The following is a 19,769-nucleotide window of genomic DNA, read 5'->3' as shown; positions in this document are numbered from 1 at the left end:
TTAAAATTTTTAGTAGAAAATAATTATACATTTTCTTTGAATTATCTAGAGTAAAAAAAATATTTGTAATTCTGATGTTATTTATAAGACGCTATTCAATGATATGTTTCCAATAGGAATGTATCATGGATAGCTTGGACTATCCATTATAATATTTTCTCTCATCATTGAAATGTATTATTTATTAAAATTTATAGTATATAATACTTTCATAGAAGTTTGAAATAAATTAATTGTAGAAGAAAAAATATATACTGTAAATTGATTAATCTTTTTAGTTGAACGTGAATCTTTTTAGTGAAACGTCATGTCTATTCACATTCTTTCTTAAAAAATTTAAAGAAGAATTTTATGTATATTTAAAACTTTAAATAGTGCTGACCGCTTTGTTTAATTATCTTTTATCATTTTTCAGACAGCTTCATTATTCTATTTCGAAGAAGTTTTTTTCAACGAGCTAAGAAAAATGGAAAATTTCTCTAAACTTTCTAAAATTTTTCAAAAAAGAAGTTTTATAGCATATTTTGTATTTATTCTGTAACGTGTCTGTAAAGATTATAATGGCAAAACGGTAGGAAATATCGGCAGGACATTTCTATTTATCAAGTTACATCAGTTTTCTATGAATGGTTTTCTATGAATGAAGAAATATGACGTTCGCCATTGTTCTAATAGAACAGTATATTTCCTTCAGTTCTTAAACAATGAACCGGACGTGTATAATTAAAACATGCAATGTTCTACCTCTGGAGCGGCCATAATAAATGTCTTAATTATAATTACAATTATACAATTATATAATTTTATATAATATGATTATATGAATTGCTCGCACAATTAATTGTATTGTAAAAATAAATTTAACGTTACAAATTTTAAAATTTAATATATGTATAACGAGACAAGAGCTTTAAATGAAGTGTTGTAAGAATCATTATAGAAATTATTGTAGAAGATATGCAACATGTGAATAACAGAAAACTTTTTATAATTAATAAAGAGATAAAAATTATTTCAAAAAAATAAAATTACTTAAAAAGAACAAATTTTAACAATGGTTTGACAGCAGTAAGAAAATTATATTTTCTTATTATAGTGTCGAGACTTCTGAGGCAGAACATTTTGTACCTGCTATCAATTTAGCACAGTCAGTAGCTCATTAAGATGCGAGCTGTAAAGCGAGGAGGATCAACACAAAAATAGGGTCTTAAGTTATATCTAAATCCGACTACTGTACGTTCTAGTCAATTCTTGATATTTTTTTGTTAATTGCTTTAATCGATTTAATCACGAATATTTATAAGTATTTGACTGTTCGATTCACACAATGCATGATACATATGATGTCTTTCTAACATCATTAGTCATGAGATTTCTTCGAATAAAGATCAATCTTTGGAATATCTTAATAGTTCGGTTTTCAGTTCATTTTTTCTGAGTCTTTTCTTGGATCTTTGTGCATTGTTGTCGATTTTTCATCCATTTTTCATCGTCACCGTCATCATTCATTTAAAAAGTGGATCGTTTTTGTCACGTTTAGCAGTAAGTCAAAATTGATGTTCATTAATCATTAAATTCTTCTTAGTCAGTTCGTATGATATTCAAACGTCATTAGTTAAGTTTGCGCAAATAATTTTCAATGGATTTCGTTATAATGGATTATATATCTTTGATCTCACAAGCTGTTTGACATAATATGTAGATTTCATTAACATTTTGACTCGATCAACTTTAGTCAGTTTTCTAGAGTGTGAAGAATTTTTAATAAAAAAATTTTCTGCATAAAATATAATAAACGAATAATAATTCAAATAACAAGCTGCTTCTCATTCTTCATTTGAACGTTGAATATCGGCATCCTTTGCAATAATTCAATTGTTCTCATAATTTACTTGCGTCTGGTATGTCTTACATCTGCGATCCGATGAATCATATATTTACATGTTCAATTTGCGGCTTCAAGCACTTGTTTTTAATGTTTTCTATACTGTTTGCAACTATATTATATTATTTATACTCATTAAAAATTGCAGACTTTCCTCTTTTCAGCGCAATTTTTATTTTTTCAATAACTGAATACCTTCGAAAATGACAGCTGATTAGTTTCAACACATTCCCATGGGACACCCTGTATATAAGATTTTTTATTGTCATTATAGTTTGACTTTAATTTGTGAATTTTAAACATTATCCATAAAAAATACCGGTTACTATTCGATTTTACTATTCTCTTATGCAACTTTTCATTAAAACTAAAACATCTTACATGCGTAATTAATATTATTTTTTAGCTATAGAAAACGTATGTATATGTCTTCAAAGAATATCTTATTTTCGAGCCCAATATACGCCCGATTGTGTCAATGGAAAATAATGTGATATTATATATACACAATCTGTAGTAGTACATTGATAGGATAACGCCGTAGCAACATCGAACGTAAAAGATCAAACAAAATTATGGAATTTCACTCTTATTTGTTCAGAGATGCTAGATAGCTTAATAGAATGGTCAAGTGAAAAATCCGGCTTTGATTTCCAGCTCTCGCGTTTCACATAAGATATAAAGAACTGTGAGTAGAAAAATAATGTGATAAAATGTGTAACACTTACAAAAATGATTATTAGGAATAAACTTAATGATCGAAAATATCAATATTTATTCATTCTGGAAAAATATTATTTTCTTATAATAGAAATAAAATGAAAATAAAAACTAATATTAAAATATTTTTATAAAAAAAAAAAGTTATAAGTACTACTAATATTTTCTTCGAAAATGGAATTCTATAATAAGAGTTAAAATAGTTTGTGCATTATCTAAAGTCGAATGTTTCTCTGAAATGCGAGATAGACTCATATCTATTTTATGTACCGTTTTCAAGATTCTGGAATGCATTGTTGCTAAGCAGATATATTTCTACTTTTTTCGACTCTGAAAAAACGTTTGACACAAAATGTCAACTATCATCTTTTAATAAAGAAATTGAGATATTCGAATTTTTCTTGTTCTGCATTTTATTGAATATATTTCTATTTGCATTAGAGAAACTTCGAGATTCAATCATTATGATTCAGTAGTACTTCAATAATACTTTTAGTAGGTATATCTTTAAGTATTAAAATACTTATTATTCGTTCTTTCTATCTAATGGTCTTTAACAAAGTGTAAAAAGTGTTAAAAGATTATAAGTAAAATTTCTTAATAGTGATAATTTACTTACATACATATCGAATCAAGAAATCTTTATGATCCAAAGTTGAAGATTAGTACAATATATAATTAACTAAATAACTAACTAATAATAAGATTACATTAAAAACAAAATAGTTATAATTTTATTTAAATATAATTTTACAATATATCAATAATATCTGTTTTACGGTATTATAGTTACTGATATTATTATACTGTATATGTATAGGATATTTTATCTAATTCATTTACACTTGAAAGAAAAATGTATGAAATATGCACAAGCATATACATACGCACTTTTTGTTCATTTTTATATTATTGCTAATTTCTAAAAAAATGTATTGTATACATATAATATTAAAATATTCTTTTGATAGGAGCGTTTAATAGATAGTAATTAATTTCCTTTTTTTCTCTTTCTCTAATGAATATATGATTACTTTCTATATATAAAGAATATACATATTTCGATATAAAGAACCGGAAACTCGTTTATATCACTATCATTAAAAATTCCGTTTTTGTCGTACATCCTGAGTATAATATGTATATGGGACGTCAACTTATCTTTCATGTTAACCTTGGCGCTTATGTTAATCGTCAAGTGAAACTTCAAAAGCACAAATGCTGATGTATCTATCCTCATTTTAATGTTAGTCGTATAGCTATCAGTTTTCGCATATTCGCATGTATGTGAAAAATGTATTAACCTTGCTTTTTGAGGTTTCACGTGAAATCTGCTAAGCATGCGTCATTTATAAAACATAAACGTATATGATTATTGAACAGTATATATGATATAAATTACAGATAGAAACAATGGATTATTATTTATCAATTTTCATCATTTTATTTTGCAGGAGAAGAAAATGACTTTACATCAGATGGTGAAGAGAGTGGTGGTGGTGGAGGAGGTGGCGAGGAAGCCGTGGATCTCACAGCGACGAGATCTCATCAGGGCGACGATGATCCTATGGAAGAGGATGAGGAAGAAGGTATTGATGAACAAGACGAGCAGGATGAGGATGAGGAGGGTTCACGCAAACAGATTCATCATCGACAAGACGCGGAGAATAATAATAATTTTGTGGAGAGCGGCTTACCTACCGCTATATTCCCACCAGCTGGAACTAGTCACGTCACCCTCGAAGCCCTTCAGAATACAAAAGTGGCGGTCGCTCAGTTTGCTGCTACTGCTCTTACTGGGGCAGACAGCGAAGCGGCGCTACAAGACCTGGCATTTCTGGAAAACACGCTGTGCACCCTTCAGAATCAACAGGTATTACAATTACAGCTGATTCGACAACTTCAGCAGCAATTATTGATCACTCACGGGCAATCGGTAATGCAATCGTCGACGGAATCAACCGATAACAAAGAGGCTTCGTCGTCTCCTATTATTCATCCGAAACCATTGTCGAGTCTCGCGTCACCTCCTTCTTCTCGTCCGCCAAGTCATCATCAGCAAACATCACCAGCGCCGCTGACACCGAATCTGCTTCAGGAACGACCCACCTCGACGAGCAGCGCCTCTCCTTTGAATCTACCCTTATCTTCGTCCGGCACGACATCAACTGTCATTACGACCACCAGCAGTCAGATGCCAATGCCACATCAAATACCACATTGCTCGATAAGCGCTTCCCTCGCTTCATCGATCATAACGAACACCGATCCGCCTCCGCTTCACGAGCCAAATACTCTGGACATTCTTCAAAAACGTACCCAGGAAGTATTGGATAATGCGAGTCAAGGACTAGCTAACAATTTGGCCGACGAGCTCGCGTTTAGAGGCAAGGGCTCGCGACTATCTCCTTACGATTCGAAATCAAGCGGTGGTCGCGGCGAGCCCTTCTTCAAGCATCGATGTCGCTTCTGTGGCAAAGTCTTCGGTAGCGACTCGGCGCTACAAATCCACATACGATCCCACACAGGTGAGCGACCTTTTAAGTGCAACGTATGTGGCAGTCGGTTTACAACCAAGGGCAACCTGAAGGTCCACTTCCAAAGGCACACGGCCAAATTTCCACATGTTAAGATGAATCCGAATCCCGTTCCAGAACATTTAGATAAATATCACCCACCCCTCTTGCAGCAAATTGCTTCCGGGAGACCGATGCCGTCCCCGCCGCCGCCACCACCACCATCCTCTCATCACCCCTCGTTTCATCCGGCAACAACGCACGGTTTCCTCCCACCACAACCACCCATACCTCTGAGTCTCACCTTATCCAATATGACGCCCCTTTATCGATCTCCAGTTATTAATCATCGGGACGATCAAGATGTACCGGAGAACCTTAGTAAACCTATAACCACCGCTCCACAGACATCACCCACTTCTCCCGCTGCCGTATTGAATTCTCGTCATTCCTTTCATGACAATCTTCATCAACAACATCAAAAGCAGCAACTTGAACAGAGAGAGGAGATAAAGCTCGAACAGAGATCACCCGGACAGGAGCAGTATCAACGACCGATGAGTCGGGAAGGCGCTGAGCGTATAACACCGAAGAGAGAACCTGAGGAAGCGGAAGAAGTTGCAGAGGAAGAGAGCGAAGATTTTGAGGACACCACGAGACGATACCTCAATTCACCTCAATCCGCGAATCCACCGTCCCAACCGCAAACGTACGAGGATTGTAGTATGGATAGTAAAATCAGTGGACGTTTAGAAGGCGACGGAGAGATGGAAGTGGACGAGGAAATAGAAGAACAGCCTGAAAACCTCTCAAGCAGAGGTACAATCAATCGTTTGCCTCAACAGATTGTGACATACCCAGGAGCATCGCCAGCCAGCAGTAGCGCGAGTAGCGGTAGTCTACAGACATCTTTCGCTGGAATCCTATTTCCAGGTCCCCCGGCTCATCACCAAATTCCTCATCTTCCTGTTTCTACGCAGACAGGACCAATCATGGCATCCGGAAATGAAATGATCGATCCAGCCAAGGACCCAGCGATTTATTCGACTTTACTACCACGGCCGGGCAGCAATGACAATTCCTGGGAGAGCTTGATTGAAATAACGAAAACTTCAGAGACGTCCAAGCTACAGCAACTAGTCGACAATATCGAGCATAAACTGAGCGATCCTAATCAGTGCATCGTTTGCCACAGAGTGCTCTCATGCAAGAGCGCGTTACTGATGCATTATCGCACTCACACTGGCGAACGTCCTTTCAAGTGTAAAATTTGCGGTCGTGCTTTCACGACGAAGGGCAATCTGAAAACCCACATGGGAGTGCACAGAGCTAAACCACCACTGAGAGTGTTGCATCAGTGTCCTGTGTGTCACAAGAAATTTACGAACTCTCTCGTATTGCAGCAACACATACGTCTTCATACCGGAGAACCCACCGATCTCAGTCCGGAACAGATTCAGGCTGCAGAAGTGAATGAGTTCCCACCCGGTTACCATCCGTTGGCATCTTTTCTCCCTCAAGGCTTTCCACCGATACATCCGACCAGTACAGGCTTCTCCTTAGGATTCCCTCCATCCAGGCAAACGGCTATCGAACAACAATTGCAGGAGAGCGACATCGAAACGAAAGAGGAATCTCAGCAACGACAGAGATTTATGGAGGAGCATAGCGAAGAAATGGAAGATCAAGAAGATGAAGAGCAAGATCACAGAGAGGACGATGATAGGTGCGAATTGAATCGCGATAGGCGTAGCGTTGAAATCGAAGAGGAGCAGGATCACGAAAGTGAAGATACAACCGAACACAAGGACGTAACACTTCCTATATTTTCGACTTCGTTGGCGGCGCTCGAGAACCAAGTAAGGACCATCACGACGACAGCCGCGACCACGAACGTAGCCAGGTCACCGTCCTTTCATCGATACAACGGTAGCGAGAAGAGCACTAGCCCACCAACATCCGGAGCTCCGCTCGACTTGACGCCCCGTGCTTCGTCCACGCCAGCGTCGGTGGCTTCAGCATCGCCGACACCACCACCCCAAACTACGCCGCATCATCCACCAAATCCCTTCGGCATGTTCGCGGGACTACTACAAGCAGTTTCGTCTACTCCTGCTACTAGCACGATAGGCACATCGAACATAAACAGCATCACTTCGATGAATGCCGTGAACCCGGGAAATGGGCCTGGCACCGGACCACTAGCCTCGCTGACCACTTCAGCCGTACTAGCTGCATCATCGACCTACAATCCGCTCGGCCTAGCTGTTGGAGGCCCAGCAGGTAGGAACTGCTAGCATCAGGGCGGGCTGCGGTTCCTGCTACACCTTATTCCTCGTCCGACTATGATCATGATTCTTTGCCGCGAATCGTTAAGTCCAGTATCGTCGAGTATTTACCTATATCTCAGTGGCGTATCCGTCTTATCCAATCTCATATCAATGTCCTGTTTGTGGTGTAGCTGGACCTAGCACTCCCATTCTCCTGTTATATAACTTTCTTCTTTTTTATCTGTTTTGTTACCTTTGTTTCAATAATCATTTTTTCTCTTTATCTCTATTGTTATATCTATATCATTATATATTATTATATATTATTATAACCTATATTGTTATACTCCTTAATCGTCTTTCTTATATTCCTTAATGTTATGCGATAATTTCTGTTTTCCATTGTATTTACGCTATCTCTTGCGATACCGCGTCGCATACGAGTGTAGAATGTCTTTGTGATTTCATCGTATTTAAAACGGTGTAATTTCGATTTCCTTATTTTGGCTTATTTTTATTTTTTTTTTATTTAGAAAACTAAAAGTGAAGACTCGGTTTCAATATTAGAAAACAACTGGAAGTTAATCATTCTACATTAATACAATAACGATTGATGCCCGCTTGGAAAAGATTCAAAGGCAAGTAGGTTTATAAAATATGAAAAAATGGCAAAAGATAGCGAGCAACAATAAGGAATATTCTTTAAATCAATTTTATTAACTATTCCTATCAATACCAAAAAAGATGGCCACATTATTTATAACAAATTAGTAATGATACATATTGTAAATATTAATTATATTCCAACGCATTAAAATAATTTCTTATCATTATTGTGTTTTAGTATTACTTTTTTTACTTTATTATTTCTTAATAATTTATTGTTTCAGGTTTTAATTTAGATATAATATTCAACATTTTTTAATACTCGTATACAGGGTGTCCCAGAATATTTCAGACAATTTTCGTATGCCCTTAGAGCGGATTGACAATGAGTCAAAAAGTTGTGTATCATTTTGCAACTTTCGCAATAGTTAACGAGATATTTATTTCTAAAGATTCGCCTACCGCCAAATGCAACGTACGATGAGATACGATCGCCCAGCACGGGGAATTGTTTTCTTTCGTCATCATACATAATTATTGCCGCCGTAATAAACTTCCCGCGCGTCTATGGACCATAACATAATCCAGTTAAATGCAACTTTTAAAGGCCCTATAGGAGATCTCGGGAAAAATTTAACTAGATCTTGTTCTGGGTGAACAGATCTACAATTTGAGGGGAGTAACGACCCATTTGAACGCTTCGAACCTTGCTAAAATCGACCTTGAACTCGAAATTTGGTCATTTTTCACATTAATCGGGCTATATTTCTTAAGGCGTATATCGTAGGGTTAAATGAATTATTGCATCGTGTTCAGCGACCAAAAAAACATACAGTACCACATTTAAAATCCGAATCAAGTTATTTTTGCATCAAATCAAACATGTATTAAGGAAAATCGAAACTTTGATTTAAAAATCAATCACTAACGACCTCTAAATCTTAATATTTTTTGATAAAAATTTAGGGGTGTTCTTTTGGCATGAAATGGAAGCTTTTGAACTGAGGCCGATTAAAAACAGAATTTTTTTTTCTTGTCAATTTAATATGTATATATGTTAGGAAATAAATGTTATACACAAAATGTATAATACAAGATGAAGATTAAGATAAGTCAGAGTGGATCGGACAACAGTACGATTAATACATAATACTGAGGGCGATTAAATAGGTATATACATGTATAGTTCAGTTTGTCACTTAAAAGTCATTATAGGGCTGTAGGAAAATACTTCTGTAAAAATTAATTCTCAGATGATTGTTAAAGATTATATGTGAGAAAAATCAATATAAACTAAAAAGTACAAAGTGAAAAGTATAAAGCAATTATCGTATCGCAACGAATCGTATTCGAACGTGTTTATTTGCTTATATTAGTCCTAATGGCTTATATTAGTCTGCTTATATTAGTCCTAGTTTACACCCAGCGACCTGACTTGTACCCTGACCTATACCCTAATCTAAAGGAGATCTCGAACGGAGTGGTTACCCTATCTAGACCTATAATATTTTTGGGCTTAACCCAATGAGAAATGACAGTGGAATCGATGTCAAAAAATTACATTATTTTTACGATATAATAGATAAAACTGGAATTAGTATGACATCTGCAATCATAATTCAAAGCGACATTGAAGTACTTTCATATTTAGAAGATAAATCTAAGGAATTAGATATTCTTAATTTGTATCCATACGTCAAACAAATTTTTTTTAAATATGACACATCATTGCCATTGTCAGCGCCAGTAGAGCGCTTTTTTATTTGTGGACAACAAATATTAATTCCATGTAGAAACCGTTTGTTAGACGAAATGTACAAAAAACTTTTATTCGTAAAAAATAAAGATTAATGAAAATATAAATACATTTTTTGTATCCTAATGCCCAATTTCTTCACTTCCAGATAAGTTGCGGATACCCTTATCCAGGAGATATCTCCATTGTATTCTGGGAGATATCTCTTGAATAAAGTTATCTAGAGGTGAAGAAATTGGGCATAAATCGTTTTATTACCTAATAGTTAAAAATGAAATTATCTTAAAAATTATCTAGATAAAAATTTTTTTAATTTCATTTTATCTAGATTAATATAAAGTTAATCATCTTCATCTTATCTAAGATACATTTTTGTGTGATTTATTTTATCTATATCTAAATAATTTTTAATTATGTAAGCGCAACATTGCGTAATACAGTTGTAAATCGAGTTATAAACATAACGTGCAATAAATGTTATTAGAAACGTAACTTGCAATTGGCAATCACATGTAGATTAAATGCGGTTTACATACATTTAGTTAAAAGCCTATTTTAAGTTAGGGCATAGATTAGGTTATAGGTCAGGTCACACAGTGTAAACTAGGCCAATATTGATATATTAGAGGACTAATGTAATCATTAGAGTATTCTACAAAAGAGATAATTCCAATATCTCTCTCTCAAGCTGCTTCTAGCTCTGATGAAGTGAATTGCAATGTTGGCATTCTAATAATGAATCTAGACACGGAGATAACTCGCAAAACGCATAGCTTCTGTATAAAAGAGATCGTTATTGTCTTACTTGATTTTGAAATAAATGTGATAAAAATTTACCTTTCCATATCCTTTCTTATATATGATTATGATTATAATATTGAATACAAGTAATATAAGTTTAGCTGACGTTTATTATTAGTTTCAAAGCTATTAACAAAAGGAAATAATAAAACAGTGACATTATGACATAGATCGATATTCGTAATCGGTTCTTTTATTTAAAATCATCTCAAGTACAATTTTAAGCTATCTGAAGATATCTATCGTGAACTAATTAAAGGGCTGCATTTTAAGACATTACTAAAGACGGTCTTAAGAGCTATAGACAGAGTGAAGGCTTGAAAAATCGGGGATTCTCTTTGGGAATTTTTTTTTTAATATATAATAAAGTCAGGTAATTTTGTTTTATGGTGTTTTTATTCTATCAGTACTGAAGTACTTAAAAAAATTTTTTTTGTCTCGGTTACTGGAATTAATGTGAATCTTTTTTTTAATTTGGCCTTTTTTATTACAAAAAAGTTGAATAAAATTGTGAAATTTTTATTAATTAAAAAATGGCTAGAGTTCCGCGATAGAGGTAAGTTTTCTGAATAAAATGCAATTTACACCAAGTCAATAGGTCGAATAGATTTGTTTATTTGCTATCAACCTGGTTTGAACAGGTTGTTAAATAATATTGTAGCGACATTGGTGGCAATTTGGACGATGGGGGTACCACTGAATAGTGACTTAGGTGCGATTTTCCAAATAACTTGATTAAAGCTTTCATTGTTATTTTGATTACAACTGCATATACTTTTCCCCCTCTCTATACACTCTGACAAAGAACCCCTCGTGCAATTCAGAGAAAGTCGAGTTGTCGCGTCGCTTATACTGCGCTCTCGTGCTCCATCGCGCTTCGTCGTACAAAAACTGCTCCACGAAAATTGCTGTATTTCCGTCAATTTTCCGAATATCTTAAAACCGAATATTTTAAAACTTGGCATATGTATTCTCGATACGTACATTTTTCAAAATATTACAAAATTAAAAAATCGATACGTACATCTTTTCAAAATTTTACCCTGTCTATAGCCCTTAAAGTAAGAATGGACTATAAATATCACCAAATAATGACAATATGATACAGTAATAGAAAACGTAATATAGTAATTATCCGTTGCAATACACAGTTTTGATTAATAATTTAAAAGTAGCTCATTGTTTATTAGATGCAAAATGAGTGAGTTAGCTTCAGATGAAGATTAAGACAATAAATTTTATGCGAGGTACAGAAGTAGCTTTGATTTTAAAATAGAATCTTATATACAATAGAATATTCAAAAATTAAAAAATAAATGTAGGCAGTGAATAGGCGAAGTCAGTACATTGCTAAATTGAAAATTTCATCTATATAATCTCAAGTTAATAAAATTGGGTTTTTATAAATGGAATGCAAAGAAAAGATCAAAGCCTTTCCTATCTACACTTTTTTATTTTTCTCTTATCAGTTTTTGATTTCTTTAACCTTTATTTATTTATATTCGATGAAATACTGCATCTCATTTCATATTTACATCATTTTACATCAATGCTCGTTAGCGTTTATTTATTAATAATGTTTTTCTAAATAATGAGCGACAACTTTGTCACAGTATGTAAGATAACAGCCTTGTAAATATTAAGGAACGTATCGGATATCCAAAAAGTATCCAGTATCCGGTATTATTCGGCACTTTTTTTTACTGGTGGAAATATACAAGGTGAAGCATTGCGCACAATGGCGATAGCAATATTGGAAACAACCAATAAATTTTTGACCTCATACACTTTTCTGCGTATAATAGCTAGCATACTAAAAAGCCAATCAAATTTTGCCCCAAATTCACGCTCCTACTGAGAGAAAACGAAATAGTTCTGGCAACTATAAATTTGGCAACTTTTGCAATTGAAGTACCTGTAATTAGTTTTACAAAGTAATAGAAATTAAAGTAGTGCTGAATGTTATAAAAATATAGTCACGGTAACAAATTGTATGCACTATTAATTGGTAGTGAAATAGTGACTCAACTACATTGAATAGTTACTTGGACTTCATGCAAATAAATATAACAATTACATTTTTCTAGTTTAGACAAAAACTTTTTTTTAATAAAGCACTCTATATCATATAACTAATTAATCATTGTTGAAGTAACTTTAAGGAATACATTAAAAACCTTTTCTCTAAAGTTGCTCAGCACGAGCAGTACGCGGCTTTGTCACCAAAGGGACGTAACGGAGTTCAGTTCCTCCTAAGAAGGAAATCACTCAGCTTATAATAAAAGGCGCAGCGTTGGTTTCAAACTTGGAAGACAAAAATAAATAAGAAATGCATATACAAATTTGTAACATGTATTATAAAGCTTTAATAAGAACAATAAGTAAATTAAGTGAACTAAGAAAATATAGTAATATTAACCATTTGTAATTGATTATATGATTAATGTACTATATTTTTTTAATTTACTTAATTTAGTATTCTTATTAGAATTTAATAATATGTATATATTTGAGGTATTTCACTACAAATTTATAGTTACTGATGACGACTTTTTTCTCTGAGTGTACTGCGCAATCAGAAGTGCTTCACCTTGTATATTTCCATCATAATCAGGGTAAGGAGCTAGTATTGCTCCTAGTACTGCTATTAGTATCAGGCTATTCATCATCCTGATGAACTACATACAATGTAAATTACAATATTCACGAAATGTTGGCATTCTAATAATGGATCTGAACATGTACGGAGATAACCTGCGAAATATATAGCGTCTGTATAGAGTGTATATTATAAGGTTTTAGAATCGCGAACAAATATATAATGTAAAGCATTAATAGAGCAAAATAAAAACGCGATGTATTAAAAATATGTTCGCAGTATAATTCCTCGAAACATATATATACATGAAGAATTGAATCGAAAATGTAAAGAGATACAATTTGTTACAGTACGTGGCAACACCACATGTAAATTCTGCTACAAGACGTTCGCGTGCCAATCTGCATTGGAGATTCATTACCGGAGTCATACGAAGGAGCGACCTTTCAAATGCACCATATGCGATCGAGGTTTTTCTACGAAGGTAATTAAATCTATTTTACCTCGTAAAGAGCGTATTCTGCGAATTGTTAATCTCTCCTTCTCTTTTTTCTCTCTGACTCTTTTTCTTGCTTGTATGTCATCTTTGTTGATTCATATCTCGATGTTGTGATACTTTGTTAATTGTGACACGTTTAATCATCTGGATATCACATCTTGATTTATGCATCCTATTGTAAAAGTATTGTTATTTTATTTGATTTTCATACAAAAACAGATTTGAATTGATATGACTTGTATAAGCTTCAAACTTCTCAAAACTGTGTTGGAAGACACTACAAAATAATATTGTTTAAAAATATCTGCACATCTCTTCAATCATTATTGCACAATATCCCTCTAAGAATTCGAAAATACTGTCAGTTTGAAAAAACTTATCCTATTCTGCTTCCAAAGAATATATCCTAAATGGAATACTCACACACAGCGTTAAATAAAAGCTCAAGAAAAACGCTACTTCTGTCATTTGATAAAATGATTAACATAAAACATTTCGTATATCGTGATCAACTGATATAGGTACAAACACTGCAAATACATTTATTTGAATCTTAATCATCAGCTTAGGATGTTAATCATATAAAATTTTCAGAATTTAAATAATATAGTTGCAAAACTTCTTATGAGATATGTACTTTAAATGATAGGAAAGTGAAATAAGAGAGTAATTAAAAAAAATTATATATTACATATATCAAATAACATTCAGCATTATTATTAGCATTAACGACATTATGAAAATATGCGTTAATATTTAAGGATTAGTAGACAGTTAGAAATAAATAATTAAATTAGAAATGCCTTATTCGTCACGCAAAGTTTTTTCTGCTATATTTATTCGCACCACTTCTATATTTTTCTCGTTGTTCTGCTGTACTTTCAGAACGATGATTCCGGTCAGCAAGTATGCTCCTGCGCGGACCAACCCTTCGCCGCGAAGGGTCCGATTCTCCCACAACCCAATTCCCAATATCGCTCGTACCCGGCGAAATCGGCCGCCGGAAATAGTGAGAAACCGAAACGCAGGCGGCGGCGGCCTGAGGAACGGAAGAACCGGGGGCGGACAGGAACAGGAGGGGGGCGAAGGCTGACGTCTGTTTATCCTGCCGTCCGCCTGCCCCCGCTGATGCCACCCGCCCTCGGACTTCTACCCTCGGACCACGTCTTCCTGGTAAGAGTCTCCTCTACCAGCAAGCGTACAACACGCGTTCGTCCTGCGATCTCGTGCAATCGATTATCATGACCAAATCGCAATTATTTTTTTTACGTAATAATATTGTGTTCTTCCTTCTCGCGATTGAAATGATCTAAATTCAATAATTCAAAACATAATTATCAGAAGATTAAGTAAAATATATACATTCGCGCAATACATGCGATAACTTTATTAGAATAATACAGAAACGTAAATATTGATTGGATATAACGTGAATTATACTACTTTGATTAAATTACTATTACTTTGACAAACTACTATTACTTTGATTTAAAAAAGATATGTAAAAAGTAAAAAAGAAGTTCAACTCGTACGTGTATTCAAGCAAAATAAGAAGCAAAACAGATATTTTGTGATGAGTTAAATTCGTTAAGTAAGTCATTAAAGTCATATAAATTTAATATAAATGTATAATCGCAAGATGAATTTCCTATTTAAAATAACAGTATTAAGTCCCCAATTTGTACTGTATAGCATTCAACGGCGTAGATCGTTAATATATTGCACACAGATGCCTCACATGGATAACAATGTTACAACTGTTCTTTTCTAGGAACCGCAGTCAACTGCTTAATTAAATACAATAGAACGTGTTTTGATGCGCAGGGTAATATGAAGCAGCATATGTTGACTCACAAGATTCGCGATATGCCGCCACATCTGTTCAGCGATCCAAAGCATCATAACAGCAGCAGCAGCAGCAGCAGCAGCAGCAACAGCAAGAACAAGAGACTTCCAGAAGTCCAATGTGCGTCGATGATTCGAGCCTACCGCCCCCACCTCCACCACCTCCACCACCCCCGCCAATGCCACCGACGTCCATCGAGTCCACAATACCGGTGAAAAGATCGCCGGAAGGAGATCTGCCAGCACCGAAAAGACCAGCTAGTAAGTATGATTTTATTCGCGTTCGTTCGCCTTCATAAGGAAAAGAAAGAAAAAAAGACTCTTATACACAAACATACACACACCACATGCGCGCGCGCGCATACGCACAAGCACAAAATCTGCTTCTTCATCGAGCGCCACCCGTTTTATCCGAACTCAGCTTCGCTCGGCTGCGATCTCATTGCTAACGCGTTGTCAATCACGATTGACGGCCCCTCTCGCTAACGAAAACCGTAGTTTGGAATGTCTGACGCGCTACTGCTTCGCAACACGCTTGTTAGACTCACTTTTCTTCCTGCTTCTTTTGTCCATCAATATTTCTACACACTAGATTGCTGATGGCGAATTATGCTTCTATTCTGTTCATTTCTTCATTCATATAGGACAAATTGAATTTTTTGGCTATGGTGGCATCGTACTTTCATTTCCGATACTATGATACGAATAAATATTATTTTATTAGATAAAAGACGTCACTGAGTCGATTTATGTCACATTTTTATAATTTTTAAGATCCATATAGCCTCAGACTGAGACTTTAACGGTTCTTTAATCATTATCATATCACTATCACGAAGTCAGGGGCAGTTTAGCGAAACCGTTATGTGTATTTGCAGGCCTGCCGAGCAAGCATTTGTGCCAGATTTGCAATAAGAATTTCTCCTCGTCTTCGGCGCTCCAGATCCATATGAGAACTCACACTGGTGACAAACCATTCCGATGCACCGTCTGCCAGAAGGCGTTCACCACCAAAGGCAACCTCAAGGTATAACACATTAATTTTCTAGATGTCGAAAGTCTGAGTCCCTTCTACATGTTCTTGAAAAGTCTTTATTAACACCAGCTAGCCGCTACCGCTTCTACTAACGCCAAAACGCGTAAACATCGCAAGTCGCTCGAGCTCGATGAAAGATCAACGCTTACCCGATCGAAACCTGACGCGCGATATCGCCTCTTATCGCTGTTCTGATATTTTTTACCGCAGGTACACATGGGTACTCACATGTTCACCAACGGAACATCACGCCGAGGTCGACGGATGTCATTGGATATACCTCCCCTGCCAATCACGCCCAAGGACTCGGAGTTTCTGCAAAGACGACCGGATCTTTTTTACCCGTATCTTCCCGCGCCATTCCTTAACGGCGTCCAGCAAAAGGTAATGCTTATATCGCTCGAAGTGAAAGGCTGTTCCGTGTCAACGTAATTCGAAGGCAACTAGCGTAATAAGTTTTATAGACATCTTCAAATAAACTATAGAAATGTTGAATTTCATCAAGGGAAAATTCACGGAAACTTTTATTTTATCGCATTTTCCAATTTTGCATAACGATTGCTGCTCAATTTAAAACATTTGATAGTATACACGATTATAAATACTAAGGGCATCACGGAGAGCCGCATTAACAATCACCGTTTATTTCATTTTTGTAGATAATTGCTCCCGAATAAATCTAACCAGACGGCGTGCATTACTTACAGCTGAACGAGATTTCGGTGATTCAAAGTAGCAACGGATTACCGCCCCATTCCTTAAGCGCGGGCAAATACGCGGCAAGTCTATTCGGCTCGGTGTATGGTGCTGGCGGAGGTGGCTTCTCCTTGGATAAACCGATGGGGCCAACCAGTAACGGACCTCTAGTGGATGGCAAGTCCGCGATACCCTCGGGATCCATGCTCTTCCAAACACCATCGCCCTCGCATTCGCCTGGCGCGTCGTCCAATGGTGGTAATCAGACGTCTGCTAGCGTGTCTTGGACCGGTGATACTCTTCAGCATCATTTCGATCGGGAAACACCGAGCAGAACCGAGAACGACGCCACACCACCCACAGCACGGTTACCACCGCCACCAGCGAGAGGAGAGGGATTAGCCGCGTGAAACTTGACGGATACATATCTTTCTACCTAGCTACATGAAAGGCGCGATTGTTCGTTCACAGCGGCCGCATCTCCGCCACGTAAGAGGCTGATAATATAATTGATACAATTCTCTCAGACTGAATTAGTTTAGAAGAAGAAATAAAGAATCGCGACGAGTAAATGTTGATAGCGGGCAATCTCGGCTCCGCCATCCCTCCGTCCCAATCGGCGAAGGTTTATTATCGACTCATTCGGTCCCACAAGACCGCGATCATCAGGGTGGAACCTACGGTTTTCAATCGCGCAATGATGCATCGCATAAAGATGATTCCGCAAATCTCGATCGGAGCAGTCATAGTATAGCACAGCTACCTTTTCAGTGCTGTATTCGTGCATTTCAAAGGAAGACAATCTTCGGAACTGAAAACGATCGCCTAATCTCTTCACGTCGGGAGAGCACGATTGGAACGATCACCGGGACAATCGCACGATCGAACGTAGCTCGTTGGTGATCGAGTTTACTTTTGGCATTTCTCCACGTACGAGTGACGACATATCCCTACACCCCCCTCTCTCTCCCTCTCCTTTCTTCATCCCTCTTTGCGCCCGGTAGTAGTTTTCAATGTCTGCAAGCGAAGACACCATGTTCCTATTATCGCGCTAGTCTTAATATGCGTAAAAGGGGTCGGTAGATTCCATCGATCCGTCGACGGCTTCCGAGTAGGCTAGGACACTGAGAGTTTCGACCCCGATTCGAAAACTCTCGATACGCGATGGGGCTCGATCGCGTCACCGTCGCTGTTCGCATTCATCGTTTATTCAAGTCGAGGTTTTCGCGTCGCTCGCCATGATGCGGGTGACTCGTGACGAGACGTTCCGCTTAAATATTGATCCAGCGCGCGTGCTCGATCGAGCCTCGTATAACGTGCATACGTATCTACGTACGATTCGCGAATCCTTCGTACGGGATTCGTGGGAGTCCTCACGCTAGACGCGACGCCTAGACTGAGCTCAGCTCGCGAGGGAAGGCGAGTATAAGCATATTGGAGCCGCAAGACACGTGGCGTCGCGTCCTTACGGGTGTCCCCGACACAGTTCGACCGTCCATTCGCGACAGCGGTGGTCACCTCTCCGGGTTATCTAAGACTACGTTATAAATACTTATATACATAATGATATATAAATATATATCTATATATATACATATATATACGAATATATGTATAAAAGTATATATATGTGTATATATATTATAAATATAAATATATAAATACATGATTATGCGTATATATATACATATGTATACATATACTGCATTGATGCAATAGGGCGTCAATTGTGCGAGTTGTATATACGCGTGGTATTGTATATGTGTTGCTTCCGTTTGTTTACAATGTGTATGCGTGCGATGTGTATACGTGATAGAAAAACGGAATTAGAATGTGACAAATGCGAGAATGATAGAGTATAAGCATAATTTAGAAGGCGGGCCCGGCAGCGCCCCTCGCTGTGATATGAGAGGAGCAGCCTGCAATCACTAAACCAATGTACTTATATCTTGTATCATAGTATTATAACAATGATAATAAATTTATTATCGTTTACATGCATGGATGGACGTATGCAAGAGAAACAGCATGCGATATATTGCGAATGTTTGCGAATGTCTCGGAATCAGTGACTAATTTAAAAAATAACACTTTAATACTATTACTTATTAAACGTCCATCCTCCATACATCATCGGCGATGTTTGCGTTGTCGTTGTAAATATTAATTATTACAAAATTACAATATAATTAAATTATAATAATAAACATTATAATATAATCGAATAAACATTATAATATTTATTATATTTATTATAATATTTATTCTAAATGTTATAATGTTTGTTGTAATAATTATAACAACAATAATAAAATATAACAATTTTAACAAATATTATAATAAATTATGATAGTAAAAATTATAATAACATTTATTATAATTTTGATTGAAATTGTTCATATTTGCAGATACATCGCCCATAATAATATAATTTAGATTAATTATATACGATGTTATTCATTTTTGTGAAAGATTACCAATTGGAGGAGTAACGGCGTTAAACGCTATTTAAAATTTACGAAAACTTCCACAATTATTTT

General features: G+C 36.0%; 1 protein-coding gene across 1 annotated transcript in view; it reads left to right on the top strand.

Annotated features, from left to right (window-relative positions):
- salm (spalt major) overlaps positions 1-18,761 on the top strand; it is an 84,600-nt gene extending 65,839 nt beyond the window's left edge. Inside the window, 8 exon segments of the mRNA XM_018462317.1 lie at positions 4,060-7,404; positions 13,504-13,637; positions 14,538-14,825; positions 15,477-15,552; positions 15,555-15,758; positions 16,376-16,524; positions 16,744-16,917; positions 17,241-18,761. Of these exon segments, the coding sequence (XP_018317819.1) occupies positions 4,060-7,404; positions 13,504-13,637; positions 14,538-14,825; positions 15,477-15,552; positions 15,555-15,758; positions 16,376-16,524; positions 16,744-16,917; positions 17,241-17,639 (4,769 nt within the window). The 3' untranslated portion in view covers positions 17,640-18,761.
- The last annotated feature ends 1,008 nt before the right edge of the window (positions 18,762-19,769 follow it).

This window comes from Mycetomoellerius zeteki, unplaced genomic scaffold (assembly GCF_001594055.1).
Source record: "Mycetomoellerius zeteki isolate Tzet28-1 unplaced genomic scaffold, Tzet1.0 scaffold138, whole genome shotgun sequence".
In the NCBI taxonomy this organism is placed as follows: Eukaryota; Metazoa; Arthropoda; class Insecta; order Hymenoptera; family Formicidae; genus Mycetomoellerius; species Mycetomoellerius zeteki.
This window is presented reverse-complemented; position numbering and strand designations above follow the sequence as displayed.